Below are 17300 nucleotides of genomic sequence, written 5' to 3'. Positions count from 1 at the left end.
AGGTGGGCGGGAGTCCTGATTGTGAAAGTAAGCTTGGAGGCGGAGGCGACGGAAGAATTGTTCGATGTCACGGCGTGTATATCTCCTTCCCCACTGACCTATTGTACTCTATGCCACTTTCTCCCCACCCCCCCCCTCCTCTAGCTTATCTCTCCACGCTTCAGGCTCTCTGCCTTTATTCCTGATGAAGGGCTTTTGCCCGAAACGTCGATTTTGCCTGTCCTCGGATGCTGCCTGAATTGCTGTGCTCTTCCAGCACCACTGATCCAGAATCTGGTTTCCAGCATCTGCAGTCATTGTTTTTACCTCAACATTTGGATAGTCAAGGTCTGATTAGAGATAGTCAGCATGGATTTGTGCGTGGAAAGTCATGTCTGACAAATCTGAGTTTTTTGATGGGGGAACCAAGAGGATAGATGAGGATGAGGCAGTGGATGTTGTTTGTATGGACTTTAGAAAGGCCTTTGAAAAGGTCCGGCATGGAAGGTTAGTCATGAAGGTTAGCTCGCATGGGATCCCATGAGCTAGCTAATTGGATTTAAAATTGGCTCAGTGTTGGGAAGCAGTGATGGTTGAAGGTTGTTTCCCAGACTAGAGGCTTGTGACTGGTAGTGTCTCACAGGAGTCGGTGCTGGGACGTTTGTTATTTACATAAATAATCTGGATGTGAATGTACAAGGCATGATTAGTAATTTTTTTGATGAAAATTACAGAAGGATCTTGATTAGATGGGGAAGTGTGCTGAGGATTGGCAAATGCAATTCAATACAGATAAGTGTGAGGTGTTGCACCTTGGAAAACCAAACCAAGGTAGGACTTGTGCAGTAAATGGTAAGGTGCTGAGGTGTGTTGTGGAACAGAGGGACCTAGGAGTACAAGTACATGGTTCTTTGAAAGCGGTGTCACAGATAAACAGAGTGGTGAAGAAGCATTTAGCATGCTGGTCTTCATCAGTCGAGGCATTGAGTATAGGAATTGGGGCATTATAAGTTGTTGGTGAGGCCCCACTTGGAGTATTGTGTACTGTTTTGGTTACCCTGTAAAGGAAAGGCTTAGGTAAACTGGAAAGGGGGCGAAGAAGATTTACAAGGATATTGCCAGGACAGGTAGGCCTGAGTTATGGGGAGAGGTTGGCCAGGATCTGACTTTATTCCTTGGAATGTAGGAGAATGAGGGATGACCTTATTGAGACGTGTACAATCATGACTGGCATAGGTAGGATGAACTTACATAGTCTTTTTCCCAGGAATGGGGAATTGAAAACTAGAAGGCTAAAAGTAAAATGAGAGGAAAAGATTTAAGAAGGACCTGAGGGGCAACTACTTCATGCAGAGAGTTGTGTATATATGAAATGGACAGCCAGAGAAAGTGGTTAAGGCAGGTACAATAGCAACATTCAAAAAACATTTGGATAGGTACATGGATAAGAAGGATTTAGAGGGATATGGACCAAATGTGAGCAGTTGGAACAAACTAAGTGGGCACCATGGTCAGCATGGATCAGTTTGGGCTGAAGGGCCTGTTTCCATGCTGTATTATGCTGACTCGAAGATGGAAATTCTCAGCAGCCAAAGTTGGAGCATGTTGGACTCCCAGAACAATGCTACTTTTGATTATTCTAATTAAAGTGTTTTCTTATTTGTATTTTTCCTGTTTGTGTTATATGTTTGAGACTTGATCAATAGCCAAATGTAAATTAATAACAGTCCAAAGCAATTTTTTTGTCCCCAACTAGTACATGCTGTACCTTGTCCTGAATTGACTGGTTGTTCAGTGATTTTAATTACAAACCTTTGCAAAAATTATAGGTTTTGTTTGACAGACAGCTGATATCCAAACGAATTGCAGCCCAAATATTACATCTTGACATATTGGAGGATGTAGGAAATAAAAATAATAGGAGCTAGCTAACAATGCAAATTATTTTTATGTGAAGATGAGAAATTGGCAATTTCAGTACCTTAATTTTGTTTGAAAGGAAGAACTTTTTTTTTAATCTCTTCTTGATGTTAGATTCACTGAAGGCTTTTTTTAAAGAACAATCTGTTATTCTTATACTAGAGATGATTTCCAAATTGCTTACCTGTGCAACCACTTGGGTCACAGTACAGAATAACTGCATATCTGTGAATGTTTTGTATCTGGCTGTCAGTTGCCTTTTTGACAGTTAATCAGATTTTGCTTGTAATTGAGGCTGTGCAAATATGTTCCATGAACCATTAAGATCAAGAGTTGCAAACTCAAGCTTGTGTTGATTCATTGAGAAGCAGGAGATGGTCTTGATTTAGTGTGATGCTAGATTAAATCTTGAATGTGATGCCCTATTCTAGTTGCTAAGAGACATTTAAGCACTTAAAAGCAGCACATATAAATGCCAGTTACTAATCCTGCTGTCCATGAAAGACTAGACAAATAAACCTTAAGTTTGAAAATCTAAATAATGATGATTTTAAAGGGAAAACATACAGTAAGAATTGTGGATGCTAGAAATCTGAAACAAGAACAAAAATTGCCGGAAATTTCTTCCTTTCTTCTTTGGGTCACTGGACCCAAATTAACTCTGATTTCTCTCCAAAGAGGCTGCCACGCCTGCTGAGATTTTCTAGCAATTTCTGTTTTTATTTATGAATTTAAGGGAAGTATGCAAGATCATTCAGTGTATGGAAACTTACTTTTTATGTAAAACATGATCAGCATGCAGAATGAATTTCCAGATAGAGATATGGCAAAATTCAGGAGATGAAGAGCCTTACTTAGAGATAAGTAGTCAGCAACCTCAGGCCAGAGTAGATGTGTAGACATTGACAGCCTGAGATACTCCAGTGTACAGGCAGCTGCATTGGCTTAAAGAAAAAAGAAAAAAAACATGGTATTTGCTCAAGAATAAACCTCAAGGATAGGAGCTGCAGTTAAAGCTGAGTCCAAGGGACACAGTTGAAAAGCAAACAATCCAAAGGCAGGATGGAAACTCCAAAGGCTTTGGAGCAGCTGGGTAACAAGTGAAAGACTCCAAAAGCAGGCCAAACCCTTGAATGGCTTTGAGAAAAAACTGAACAGGAGAAGATTCCATAGGCATGGAAAAGACATCGGAAGAGTCCGATTTCAAGAGCAACCGGGGGAGAAAACTGAAGGATGGGGGGAAAAAAGAACCTCTGAAGTCTTTGAAGTGTGGCTCTGAACCAGCAATACACTGGAGAGGAACAACATAGGATTGAAAAACTTTGACAATACGTAGGAAAAACCCAATTCTTCACCCAGGTTAGAAGGGCAAAATAGTCATTTTTATATGCTGATGGTCCAATAGCTGATTTTATTCTGCCAGGACAAAGCATGAAAGAAAATACTACAGAGTACTTTGATGAAAACATGGGTTAAGGGTGAGAGGGGAAAAATTTAAAAGGGACCTAAGGGGCAACTGTTTCCCAGTATGGTATGAGCTGCCAGAGGAAGTGGTGGAGGCTGGTACTATTGCAACAATTAAAAGGCATCTGGATGGCTATATGAATAGGAAGGATTTAGAGGAATATGGGCCAAGTGCTGACAAATGAGAGCAGATCAGTTTAGGATATCTGGTTGGCATGGACGAGTTGGACCGAAGGGTCTGTTTCTATGCTGTACATCTCTGACTCTATAAGCATTTGAGTTGCATGCTACATATGACTGATTATTATATTTTACATATCCTATCTTGTGAACAGCTAGGTCTAGTCTTTTAAAAGAATATTCAAGCTGAGTACCAATGAAATATTAGGTTAGACGATCACAAGCTTGGATCAGAGGTCAGTTTTTAAAAAAAAAAGTTGAGATACATACAGAGAAATATTGACAGAGTTCCACAGTTCAAGGTCCTGGCAGCTGTATACACGAGTGATTAAAGGTAGAAATGCTCAAGAGATTAGAATCTTACTGTTAATTTGCTTATTGAATGTGAGCATTGTTGGTAAGTTCAGTATTTATTAACCCTTCTGAATTGGTTCTTGAATACTATGAAAATTCACTTGTTTGGGCAAGTGGAAAGTATTCGATCAAAACACATTTGAAATGTACTTTATAGGAACTGGATGAAGAGTTACCTGCTGCGGAATTTCCAACCTCTGAAGGTGCTCCTGTATACTCAGAATTTGCATGGCTGGTCCAATTAAGTTTCTGATCGATGAGAACCTCCTGGGATTTTGATACTGGGCTATTCAGCAGTGGCAAAGTAGAGGGTTTTGAAAACCAAGATGAGAATTTTAAACAAAGGACTTTGCTAACTTCGCAGCTTGCGTAGGTCAGTGAGCAGAGGGATGATGGATGAATAAAATTTGATGGGAGTTGTCCATTGTTGGAGATAATATCATGTTTGTGGTGGGTAAAACGTGGGAGGTCAGCTGAGATGTGGTAGGATAGTCTAGTTTAGTGGTAACAACGGCATCGATGAGTGATCCTACAAATGAACTGAGGTGGGATGGAGTCTGTTTACAACATTGGAAATTGGCAAGCTTAGTGATGACTTCAATATGTGATTAGAAGCTCATCCCTGGGACAGGTATAATACCAAGCTGTGATTTATCTGGTTTAGCCTGAGAGAGGAATAGAGCCAGCAGCTTGAGTGGAGTTTGTTGTAGAGATTGAAGTTAATGTTTTTAGTCTTTCCAATGCAGTGAGATTTACACAGTCTGGTACTGTTGAAAACAGAATATACCACCAAGCAGAATCTAGAGACACACCCATGACAATAGACCATATAGACTTTAAGCTTTTCACCTTCTCGTTACGGTGATATTCCTGGTTTGTGTTTCTTTCTCCTTCCTTAGGCAACAAGTGTGATCTACAATACATCTCTGTAAACAGCTGGAAAGTGTGCACAGAGGAAATCAGCAAGCTTACTGTGGAGCAGTATCTGTTTTCATGTAACGGATCCCTTTTCTTGCTATTAGTAGTGATTTTAGTTATTGTTTTCTCTATTTGGCTGTATGAAGGGTATTTCTGTTGTCATCAGCTATCAGCTGTTCCTTGCTGAAGCACTCAAAAGCATCACCACATAAGTCAACATCTTTTCCACCTCACTTCTCCCACTTATTCTTGCTGTTGTAGTAATTTCACAGTAACTGTTTGTAATTTTACAGTATCACATGTTCTGGTGAATGTCAGAAAACACAAATTTTGCTATTTCAGTGGATTAAATTCTTTCTTAACCAGATAGAGAGACAGTCTCATAATTTGGAGAGAGTGAAGAGTCAGCGAGGTGGTGGTGGTGAGGTAGAGTTGTGTGTTGTCAATATACATGTGGAAACTGATGCTGTTTTTGAGTGAAGAATAACAAGTATTAGAGAAATAGGAGAGGTCCAAACTGGAGGTAACAGTGTGGGGCAGGAAGACAAACTGTTACCATTTATTAGCACGTTTATATACATTTAAAAAGTAATTGAGCAAGCACAGACAACCCAGCCTGCAAAGGCCGTGGAATAGCACAGCATGATCAATTGTGTCAAAGCCCACAAATCAATGCGGGCATAGTTTGCCTTTAGCGTGATCTCATCGTATGTCATTTGTAATTTTTGAAAAGAGCCATTTGGTTCTGTGGTGGGGGAAAAAATTTGATTGGAGAGTTTAAAACATGGAGTTCTGACAAAGGTGGGAATGGATTTGAGAGGTGACAAAAGGAAAGGGCAAATGGAAATAAAAAGAAAGTCTTGCATTTACTTAAATGTTTTCATAACCTCTATACATTTCAAAACCCTGTGTAGTCTATTGTAATGTAGGGAATATGGCAACATAGCAAACAACAAAATGACAATGACCTGTGAATCTGTGTTTGTGATTGTGATCAGGTTGAAAATTGGTCAGAATCATCTGGCTCATTAATGTTCTTTATTGGAGAAAATCTGGCACCTACATTTGACTCCAGATCCCCAGCAATGTGGTTGGCTCTTAACTGCTCTGAAATGGCCGAGGAAACCATTCAGTTTGAGGATAATTAGGGAAGAACAATATTTATTTTTATTTATTCATTCGCAGGATGTGGGCCAGCATTTATTGCCCAGAGAACAGTTAAGAGTCAACCACATTGCTGTGGGTCTGGAGTCACATGTAGACTAGACCAGGTAAGGATGGCAGTTTCTTTCCCTAAAGGGCATTAGCAAAGTAGATGGGTTTTTCCCAACAATTGACAAAGGTTTCATGATCATCATTAGACCTTTAACACCAGATTTCTTTTTCATTGAAACCAAATTCTACTATCTGCCAAGGTGCAGTTTGAATAGAGGTGCCCACAACATTGTCTGGGTCACTGGATTATTAGTCTAGCAATAATACCACCTTTCCAATGCTAATCAAGTCAATGATACCTACATCCCATGAACAAAGGTAAAATAGGATACTAGAGATGACACCTGTTATGTTCTTCACAATATCACTGAGGGTTTTATTTAGTTGCACCTCTGAGGGCAGACAGGGCCACAGTTTAATATCTCATCCAAGTGATGGAAACTCTGATCATGTAGCAGTTCATCAGTGCCTCACTGTAGTGTCAGCCTCAGTAATTGTGCTCAAGTCTTAGAGTATCACCTGAAGCCACAAATTTCTGCTGCAGTAGTTTGCAAAGATGGAAGAGGCAAGGGGAGTTTTCTGAGGGAAGGTAGGTGATGGTAGACTTCAAACAGGGGAGGCACAAAAGAGAACATCAGTAACAAAATCAGCTGAAATGCGAACCAGGAAGGACATTCACAATATCACAGAATTGTGATATTACAGAAGGAGGCCATTTGAGTACTGGCTGTTTGAGCATTTTGATTTAGTGCCCAAACACATGCCATTTTCCCATTTAATGGAGCAATGTTTCTGAATGATCCAGCACTCTTGAATGCTTGAGTTGAGCTGAAAATTGAGTAATCAGCACTTCCATGGGTTCAGGGAGTTTGAGATGGGTCTCGCACAAGAAGAACTGTGCCAGGGCATGTAAGGAACCAGAGGAAGATGCAAGTTCAGGGCTTGGGCTGGAATTTTGACCCAGTGGTTGAGGGAAAGTAGCAGGGGCAGCTAATAAGATGGTCTCAATGCTCGTGGCAAATATTTCACAGCATCCTTATACTTGTTAGAGGAGAGCGGGCAAGGAAAAGTTAAGAGTCCATGAAAGATAGATAAAAGAAACTGAGGGTGATTTTTGTAGAGCAGAATGATCAGGAGAGGAGGTTTTGGCAAACGAGAGCAAGATCAGGTGGTACATTTTGTAAGTCCATCCATATCTGGCCATGAAATCAGTACTTTTGTCACATCCATTCATGTGTGAATTACATGGCCTTCAGAGAACAGAGAGGAGGGTACCACAAGAATTAATGATCCATATTATGATCCAACAAAAAGTTCTAATTTTTAATACATGGACTGCAATTAATTCTTAATTCCTGGCCAGATGTAATAGGAGTGTGCATAATTTAAGCAGATGCACCTTGTGCTTGAAAATCAGTATGCCAATTATTTATCTCATAGAGTTAAAAATAACAGAAAATATATTGTACAGAAGGCCCACTTCATCTGTCTGTTAAAGAAGAACTATCATGCCTAATTCTACTTTCCATCACTTAGTCTGTAATCCTTGGGGTTACAACACTTCAAATATGTATCCTCGTGCTTTTGATGTGATTAATTTAAATTATTGCACAAACTAGAAGTTAGGTTAAAAATGAAAATTGGTGAAACAGTGCATTAAAACTGCACACCTGTAATAAACAGGATGATATGGGAAATGAATCTGAGGTATCGTATTTATTTCCTCCTTGCACACTTTTTCAGCATTAACTTTTTAGCTTGGTTTCTTGACAATCTTGATATTGCAAATTAGTTACTCCATACATTGATGTCTTCCTATACATGACCAAGTGACCTTTGATACATCAGTGTTATTTACAGAGTTTAGGAACAAACCATGGTGTGGCTATAATGATCCTGTTTTCAGTCATGTGTTAATTTTAGTAAGGAAACAGCCTCCATGTGATGCAGATAAATACATTTCACATCTCCATTTACTTAACAAAGATCTGTTACCATTCAGTGCATTGAGATTTAAATCTTTCTCTTTAAACGAAGGTTAGCGTTCCAATGTGTATGCTCTCACTTCATTCAATGTCTCTGTTTTTGTCCAGGGATTGCAAGCTATATTTTGACTTAACATAATCACAGAGATTGTGAACTTGCACAACATTGTGTAATAGACGCACCCTATGAGCCATCCAGAATGTGGTCAGATGTTGCTCATCCTTTGAAACGACATGTAACTGCTTGTTATTCATTGGCATTTATTGTCCTATAGCACTTATTTTCAGTGGTTGAGTAGACCACAATAACAGCCCACTGCCCACATAGTAGGGATCTTGTGGTGCAATTGTAATATCTCTACCTTTTGAACCTGGAGGCCCAAGTTCAAATCCTACCTATTTCAGAAGTGTGAAATAACATCCCTGAATACATTGATTAGAAAGTAGCTTTATTACGTGTTTTTGTGGTACTGAAGTCTGGCATATCTGCCCATCATCTAATCTATTTGGGCAGATAATTGAATGCAGTAACTGGGAATTAAAGTACACACAGTGATCAATGAGAAGTACATGCTGGCTAGCCAGTGAAACCCAGTACCCTCAAATAATTTAAAAAAACACTCTTGCCCTCTTTCCCTGTTGCCTTGGTATTTTATCAACAAATAAAGGAAAAGGTTAAAGTGCACAATCATATCACATGACAAGCAATTGTGTCCTGCATAAATTCTTATTAATCACAAAGGCAAACAGCCACATTACTAGTGGCTGATTTGATTACACTGTCATATATATATTCTGCTTTGTTACAATCCAATCAAAAACAACTTTGCCAAATAAAAGCAGAGGCACCTCCTATCATACAGGCATTGATTTATTTGAGGTTCAACTCTAAGGTGCTGGCAGCCCTTCACCATCTTGACCATTGCTAGGGAGTTGAAATTTAAAAATACACATCTTGGTACAACTGGAGGTGATATTGTTGAGGCTGCACTTGGAGTACTGTTTACAGTTTTAGTAGAAAGGAAAGTACTGTCATTGAAAGCAGTTCAAAAGACATTCATTCGACTAATTCCTGGAATGGAGGTCTATCAAGAATGGTTATTTGGTTAGGTCTTTATTCGTGAGAGTTTAGAAGAATGAGGGGTGATTTTGTTGAAACATGCAGGATTCTGAAAAAACTTGATAGGGTGGATGTTGAGATGTTTCCACAAGTCGGGGAATCTCAAGCTGAGGGATGTATTTACAGACTAAGGGGGTGCTTGTTTAAAACTGAGTTGAAAAAAGTATTTATTCTAACTGTGAAGGCTAGATCATTGAAAGTATTTAAAGAGAAAATAGATTTTTGAAAATGAAGCAGTGTGGCATTGGGCAGTTCAGCTGTGATCTTATAGAATGGCAGTCAGACTTGAGAGGCTACCTAGCCTGCTCCTGTTTCTTGCATTTTAATGTCACTCCCTCCTCGCCTCTGAAAGTCAGCTCTTTTGTCTGTATTTGAACCAAGGCTGCAATGAGATCAAAAGTTGATTGACCTCTGGCAGAACCCAGTTTTAGCGTTGGTGAGCAGGTTATAGGAACTGGCTCGACAGACTGAATAGCCTACTCCTGTTTCTGATTGACTTGTTTTAGAATCCACAACACTGGGTTATAGTCTAACAGGTGTATTTGGAAATACTGGGGTCTAGATTAGAGTGGTGCTGGAAAAGCACAGCAGTTCAGGCAGCATCCGAGGAGCAGTAAAATCGACGTTTCGGGCAAAAGCCCTTCATCAGGAATACAGGCAGAGAGCCTCTCCACCCTTCAGGCTCTCTGCCTGTATTCCTAATGAAGGGCTTTAACCCAAAACGTCGATTTTACTGCTCCTCGGATGCTGCCTGAACTGCTGTGCTTTTCCAGCACCACTCTAATCTAGACTCTGGTTTCCAACATCTGCAGTCATTGTTTTTACCGTATTTGGAAATGCTAGCTTTCGGAGCACTGCTCCTTCAGGTAACTGTGGAGCAAGATCATAGGACACAATTTACAGCAAAAGATCATAGTGTCTGTATTTGCTATAAATTCTGTGTCTTATGACCCTGCTCCACAGCTACCTGATAAAGGAGCAGCACTCCAAAAATGAGTACTTCCAAATAAACCTGTTGGACTATAACCTGGTGTTGTGTGTTTTTTAACTTTATCTATCCCAGTCTAACACACCTCTCTCCATATCATGTTTAGACTAGACAGAGAAAGAAAATGTTACCGGGATTTGATCACATGTAAAGAGATGATGTTGGGAAGTAGTTGCAATTTTGTTCGTCGTGTGTTTTGAAATTTTTTACAATTTTTAAATAGTTTGGTTTGTTTTATTTAAGTTTTACTTTTGCGCAATAAACTTCTAGAAGAAAGTCAAGACTGCAGATGCTGGAGAGTCAGTCGAGAGTGTGGTGCTGGAAAAGCACAGTCGGTCAGGCAGCATCTAAGGAGCAGGAGAGTCAAGTTTGGGTTTAACTCTCCTGTTCCTGCTCTATTAGGAATGAGGCTGGGGGGCTGAGAGATAAAGGAAAGGGTGTGTGGCAGGGGGCAAAGTAGCAATGCAATAGGTAGATGAAGGCACCAACCAACCCCACTGCCCCATGGCTGAACATTTCAATTCCCCCTCTGACTTGACCAAGGACATGCAGGTACTGGGTCGCCTCCATTGCCAAACAGTCACCATCCAATGCTTGGAGGAAGAACGCCTGATCTTCCATCTTGGGACCCTGCAACCACATGGAATTAATGTGGATTTCACCAGTTTCCTCATTTGTCTCCTCTCCCCGCCTTTCCTCTTCTCACCCCCTCTCCCCCACCTTAATCTACCTATTGTATTCCCAGCGACCCCCTGCCCCCCACCCCACCTCACCTTTTATCTCTCAGCCCTCGGCCCACAGGCCTCATTCCTGATTAAGGACTTCTGCCCAAAACCTTGATTCTCCTGGTGCTTGGATGCTCCCTGACCACCTGTGCTTTTCCAGCACCACACTCTCGACTTGAAGAAATTTCTGTTTTATTGCTAAAAATCAAATCAGCATCCTTTTGTGCTTATGTTTTAGTGGAAAATTATCTCTCAAGTCAAATTTCATTCTGGGATCCGATTTTGTCCAATAGTAATATCAGCTGGGGCAATCACATTTGGATTTCTGCACAAGGAATCCAAACTTAGTACTTAAGAGGTGTAATTTCTGACACTTCTTCAACTCCACATCCCTCTCTCCAAATACCAAAAAGGACCACATTTACTGCATGCAAGGCACTGTTTGTGAAATGGGTTCTTGAATAATCTATCTTTTCCTGAAAGATCCAGCACTAGTTAAGCTTCCTTTCAATAAACTTAGTAAAATAGCTCCACAATGTGTCATCCTTGAAGAATTCTCTGAGACAACACCTCTGATTAAAACTGCATTATAGCTCCTTCAGTTATCAGGTCACCTTGCTAAACATTTTCTTGTTTTGTAGTTCACCATTTAAAACTAAATGAAGGACTTGACTTTGAAATTCGGTCCCAATTTTTGCTTTTAACTTGGAATGCATTCTCTAGACTTCAGGTCAAATCAAAGATGCATGAATTGTCAAGATTTATTTTCTTCAAGTGTGTCTCCCACCAAAATTATAAAGAAATAACGCTGATGTGATCTGTGCACTAGAATATTTAAATGGGAATGTCAGTGCAACAAACATATTTAAAAGATCCATAAAACTATTTCTGATCTCTAATTCCCCCTGAATGTGGTCAGAGATGAATGAAAGCAATTCCCAATGTAGGTACCTGTATACATTTCAAGCCATGGTAAGACTGGCCCATATTCCCTGATTCTCAGCGTTTGAATGAATCGAGTCCTTGCACACTCAGGCATTAGCAATAACTTAGAATGTTCTAAATTCCACATGAATGTGTAAGTTGTCATCATTTGACAATAGGCGCAGGAGTAGGCCATTCTGCCCTTCGAGCCTGCACTACCATTCATTATGATCATGGCTGATCTTCCTCAATCAGTATCCTGTTCCTGCCTTATCTCCATAACCCTTGATTCCATCATCCTTGAGAGGTCTATCCAACTCTTTCTTAAACGAATCCAGAGACTGGGCCTCCACTGCCTTCTGGGGCAGAGCATTCCACACACCCAGCACTCTCTGGGTGAAGAGGTTTCTCCTCATCTCTGTTCTAAATGGCCTACCCCTTATTTTTAAGCTCTGTCCTCTGGTTCGGGACTCACCCATCAGTGGAAACATGTTTCCTGCCTCCAGAGCGTCCAATCCTTTCATAATCTTATATGTCTCAATCAGATCCCCTCTCAGTCTTCTAAACTCAAGGGTATACAAGCCCAGTCGCTCCAATCTTTCACCATAAGATAGTCCTGCCATTCCAGGAATTGACCTCGTGAACCGACGCTGCACTCCCTCAATAGCCAGAATGTCTTTCCTCAAATTTGGAGACCAGAACCACACACAATATTCCAGGTGCGGTCTCACCAGGGCCCTGTACAACTGCAGAAGAACCTCTTAGCTTCTATACTCAATCCCTCTTGTTATGAAGGCTAGCATGCTATTACCTGCTGTACCTGCATGCTTGCCTTCATTAACTGGTGTACAAGAACACCCAGATCTCTTTGTAATGCACCTTTACCTAACTTGACTCCATTTAGGTAGTAATCTGCCCTCCTGTTCTTGCCACCAAAGTGGATAACCATACATTTATCCACATTAAACTACATCTGTCATGCATCTGTCCACTCACCTAACCTGTCCAGGTCACCCTGTAATCTCCTAACATCCTCCTCACATTTCACCCTGCCACCCAGCTTTGTATCATCAGCAAATTTGCATGTGTATGGGATCACATTCATGCGTACAATCAATTTCAGGGTCTGATGGTAAACTGATACTTGAGAATTGGCACTGTAAGCGATTAGCAGCTAAGGTAACATTGATTAGCAGTGTGAAACACTTGCTGGTCAGCATATTCATCAATGTAAAAGAGCACAGTGCTGAAGTTGCAGCTTGGCAAGAGATGTCAGTGTTTTCAAGTTGTATCAAGTCTAGGGTTGAAATAGAAGTTCAGCAAGATCTTATTGAATGCAAGTTGAAAGGGTTGCACAGTCTATTACTGTTATTTCTTCTTTGTATTTCAGATTTTTCAATATCAGAATTTATACATAAGCAGTGAAATTGTTTGGTTCTGAGGAAGGGTCACTAGACCTGAATCATTAACTCTGATTTCTCTCCACAGAATTTTTCCAGCAATTTCTGTTTTTGTCTATTGTTCCTAACTGTAAAGCTGATCATGAAAACAGCAAAGTTGTGATTTTTAAAGTCATTGTTGCCTGTTACTCAAATGTAAGTAAGAGGCCTCTGTTATCAGATTACCGGCAGAGTTCATCCACAAATAAATCAACATTTTTCAATGATCTTGTGGTTATGGAAAATTGTGTAGCGCGTATGCTGCTTAGAAGTAATGGAGAGTGAGGAAGTTCAGTTAACCTGCTTGTGTAATATGCAGTGTTAGTTGTTTTACAGCTGGGAGGAATTGGAGAGGGAAGGTTGGGTGGCATCAGTTAAGTCATCCACACTCAAACTAAAGAGGAAATGGAGATGAATCAGCCTTTGCAATGCTTGGTGTTGCAAAGTGTTGAAGGCGTTTATGTTCTCAAGAGTTTAAAACTACTGTTCCTGTTAACTGATGGGCAAGGACTCGAGGATACAGGTCATTATGGGAGAAGAGATACAGTGGGAGTGTAAAAGTAGAAAATCACCTGCAACCTACTGCCAGTGAGAATCATGAAAGCAAAGACAATGACTAATTTCAAAAGGAAATTGAATGGGCTCTTGAGGGATGCAAACCTAGGGTTAGAGCAAGGATTGACAGTTTGACAGGAGTTTCCAACATGTGCTTAAGATTTCTTTCTCAAGACACTGTTAGTAGACCCATCATGGATAATTCTGGTTATGATTAAAATCCTGGTTGGTAATTTCAAGGTTACTTCTATGCAATAATACTCTCAAGTGTAAGCTCTTCGCAATTTAAAATTATTCAAGGAGAGATGATGGAGAGGAAAATTCCTCTGACGAGGGTGCCTAAACCTAGAAGTCAGGGTCTCCGGTTAAAGGATTTGTCATTGAGGACATTCAGTGTTGTGAAATTTTGAAATTCTGTTCAATGATTGTAAGATTAAACACAGACGTCCCAATAACTTGCCCAAGGGATCTTAGAGCCTATACCTACACTTGTTTTTGAAGTTTTGAGCATTGAAGTACTAAAACCATAGTTTTTTCTCACTGTGTCACCATAAAAAAAGTTGTCTTGCCAAATGCCAGAATATAAACCTCCACCATCACAGTAATTTCAGTTCTGTGAAAATGAACTACTTGACAAATTGCTTGCACAGAATGTCACTCCCCAGAGACCAAACCCCTCTCATCTGTTGTCACAACAGGTCATTTGGACAGGAGAGATGCATGGAATCTGTGGAAAAGACCAGACCTAACTGAAATATACATAAACTAGAAATGTAGTAATCTTGAACATGCTTGCAAATTAAACTTGTGGGACCTCAAATTCTAATCTTTCTACTGCTAATTTTCCACTTTCTTCAATTGTACATTGTGTAAAAACAAACCACACAGATTTTAACTTGATTTCTTAATTAGCTGTGGCTTGAGTATCCATCAGGAGCTACTATACACAGGCCACCTCTCTAGATTTTCTATCTCCTGTAAATGCTGAGAGAGTTAAGCTGACACCTTTTTTTAAAAAGAGACATTCTGTTCTGTATTTCAGTGTGTCACCTGCGGGAAGGGGTTTAAGAAGCTCTGGTCACTTCATGAACATAATAAAATAGTACACGGTTATGCAGAGAAAAAATTTTCATGCGAAATCTGCGAGAAGAAATTTTACACAATGGCCCACGTCAGAAAGCACATGGTCGGTAAGTGCATTAAATCATTGAAAATTTTACTACTTTCAGTAGTTTGACAGGAGTTTCCAACGTGTGCTTAAGATTTCTTTCTCAAGACACTGTTAGTAGACCCATCATGGATAATTCTGGTTATGATTAAAATCCCGGTTGGTAATTTCAAGGTTACTTCTAGTGCCAAATGTTAATGAGCACATGTGAGTGAACGTTCAAATTAAAAACTAATTGCAGGTTAAATAGATTGATTTTTGCATTCTGTCCTTTTTGTCTATATGTTTTGGCACCTGGATCTTTGTGGTTGACATAAAGTTCCTGCGTTAACTTTCACTGACCACAAATCTATCTCTTATACCAATCATATACTCTTGCAATATAGCAGTACCCTCTCAGGACTTCAGTTTTTATCTTCTGAAAATTTTGAAGTTGTGCCCTGTACACCCAAGCCTATAATCATTACAGAGCATGAAAAAAACCTGTAGCCATTTCAATATGCAAAATAGTAGTAGCAGGGACCATTTGGCCCCTCGAGTCTGCTTCGCTGTTCACTCAGACTAAGGCTGATCCGTTTGTTTCAAAATCCACACTCCCTTATCACCTTTGATTTCCTTGCCATCATACCAACTCATGAAGGATCCCATTGAACTCGTTCCTCTTGCTTTTTGAAAAAAATGCTGTTTATCTCACTCCAGAGTCCAAGTCTTGGAACTCCTTATCTGACAGCATTATTGATGTACTTACAGTGCATGGATTGCAGCATGGCTCATCACCTTCTCTAGATCTACATACCATGGAAAATAATGTAATAATGAAAGCACTTGTGGTGTCATCCCACCAAATTGAGCATGATCTCTTCAACATTGTTGTTTTGCTGTTGGTGGGAATGATAGAGTAGATAAGTGGACTGTTTTATCTGATCTCAGCTTGCTAAGTGCTGAAATAATGCATGATTTTCCCTCTGCACTAATATCCATCAATTTGATTTATATAAAAATGAGGTTTTGTTTTAATCAAGCCTACCAGAACAAAAGTGACATATTGTACCTGACCAGATCAACAACTGCAGTGGCTCCTCCTTATAGGCAATGGTTAGATGAGTGACTGTTACCGAAGACAAGATGAATGCTCACTGGGTACACTGAGTGAGAAAGAAGGATGGAACAGTGTTGGTTGCTGTCATTTCAGGAGTATTAAGACAGTACACAGTGGTTGGCTGCGAACTTGTGCAAAGGAAATCCCAAGGGCCTTTTGAATGGAGTAACAATGTTTCCTGTAATCCCATTCAAATTGAAACTGCTCTCAAAGACAACAAACAGCTGAACTACAGCCTTTAATTACAAAAGTAATTAATGGAAGAAGAGAACTTGGACCAAACAAATCCAGAAGATGTAAAAATCAAAAAGGCGTAAGCGTAAAGTGGATAAATCCCCAGGACCTGATCAGGTGTACCCGAGAACTCTGTGGGAAGCTAGAGAAGTGATTGCTGGGCCTATTACTAAAATACTTGTATCATCGATAGTCACAGGTGAGGTGCCGGAAGGCTGGAGGTTGGCTAACGTGGTGCCACTATTTCAGAAAGGTGGTAAGGACAAGCCAGGGAACTATAGACCAGTGAGCCTGATATCAGTAGTGGGCAAGTTGTTGAAGGGAACAACTAGCCATTTGGATACAAAACTGGTTCAAAGATGGAAGACAGAGGATGGTGGTTGAGGGTTGTTTTTCAGACTGGAGGCGTGTGACCATGGAGTGCCACAAGGATCATTTACATAAATGATTTGGATGTGAGCATAAGAGATATAGTTCGTAAGTTTGCAGATGACACCAAAGTTGAAGGTGTAGTGGACAGTGAAGAAGGTTAAATCAGATCACAATGGGATCTTGATCAGATGGGCCAATGGATTGAGAAGTGGCAGATGGAGTTTAATTCAGATAAATGTGAGGTGATGCATTTTGGGAAAGCAAATCTTAGCAGGATGGATACACTTAATGGTAAGGTCCTAGGGAGTGTTGCTGAACAAAGAGACCTTGGAATGCAGGTTCATAGCTCTTTGAAAGTGGAGTCGCAGGTTAGTGAAGAAGGCGTTTGTTATGCTTTCCTTTATTGGTCAGAGTATTGAGTACAGGAGTTGGGATGTCATGTTGCAGCTGTACACTTTGAAAGTGGAGTCGCAGATAGATAGGATAGTGAAGAAGGCGTTTGTTATGCTTTCCTTTATTGGTCAGAGTATTGAGTACAGGAGTTGGGATGTCATGTTGCAGCTGTACAGGACGTTGGTTAGGCCACTATTGGAATATTGCGTGCAGTTCTGGTCTCCTTCCTATCGGAAAGATGTTGTGAAACTTGAAAGGGTTCAGAAAA

General features: G+C 40.2%; 1 protein-coding gene across 8 annotated transcripts in view; it reads left to right on the top strand.

Annotated features, from left to right (window-relative positions):
- The window catches only part of zbtb47b (zinc finger and BTB domain containing 47b), a 277731-nt gene that overhangs the window by 228698 nt on the left and 31733 nt on the right, over positions 1-17300 (top strand). For all 8 annotated transcript variants that reach the window (XM_043690834.1, XM_043690830.1, XM_043690837.1 and 5 more), the window contains one exon: positions 14809-14956. In XM_043690834.1, the coding sequence (XP_043546769.1) occupies positions 14809-14956 (148 nt within the window). The remainder of the gene's footprint in view (positions 1-14808; positions 14957-17300) is intronic.

The sequence above is a fragment of the Chiloscyllium plagiosum genome, chromosome 5, assembly GCF_004010195.1.
Source record: "Chiloscyllium plagiosum isolate BGI_BamShark_2017 chromosome 5, ASM401019v2, whole genome shotgun sequence".
NCBI classification, from domain to species: Eukaryota; Metazoa; Chordata; class Chondrichthyes; order Orectolobiformes; family Hemiscylliidae; genus Chiloscyllium; species Chiloscyllium plagiosum.
This window is presented reverse-complemented; position numbering and strand designations above follow the sequence as displayed.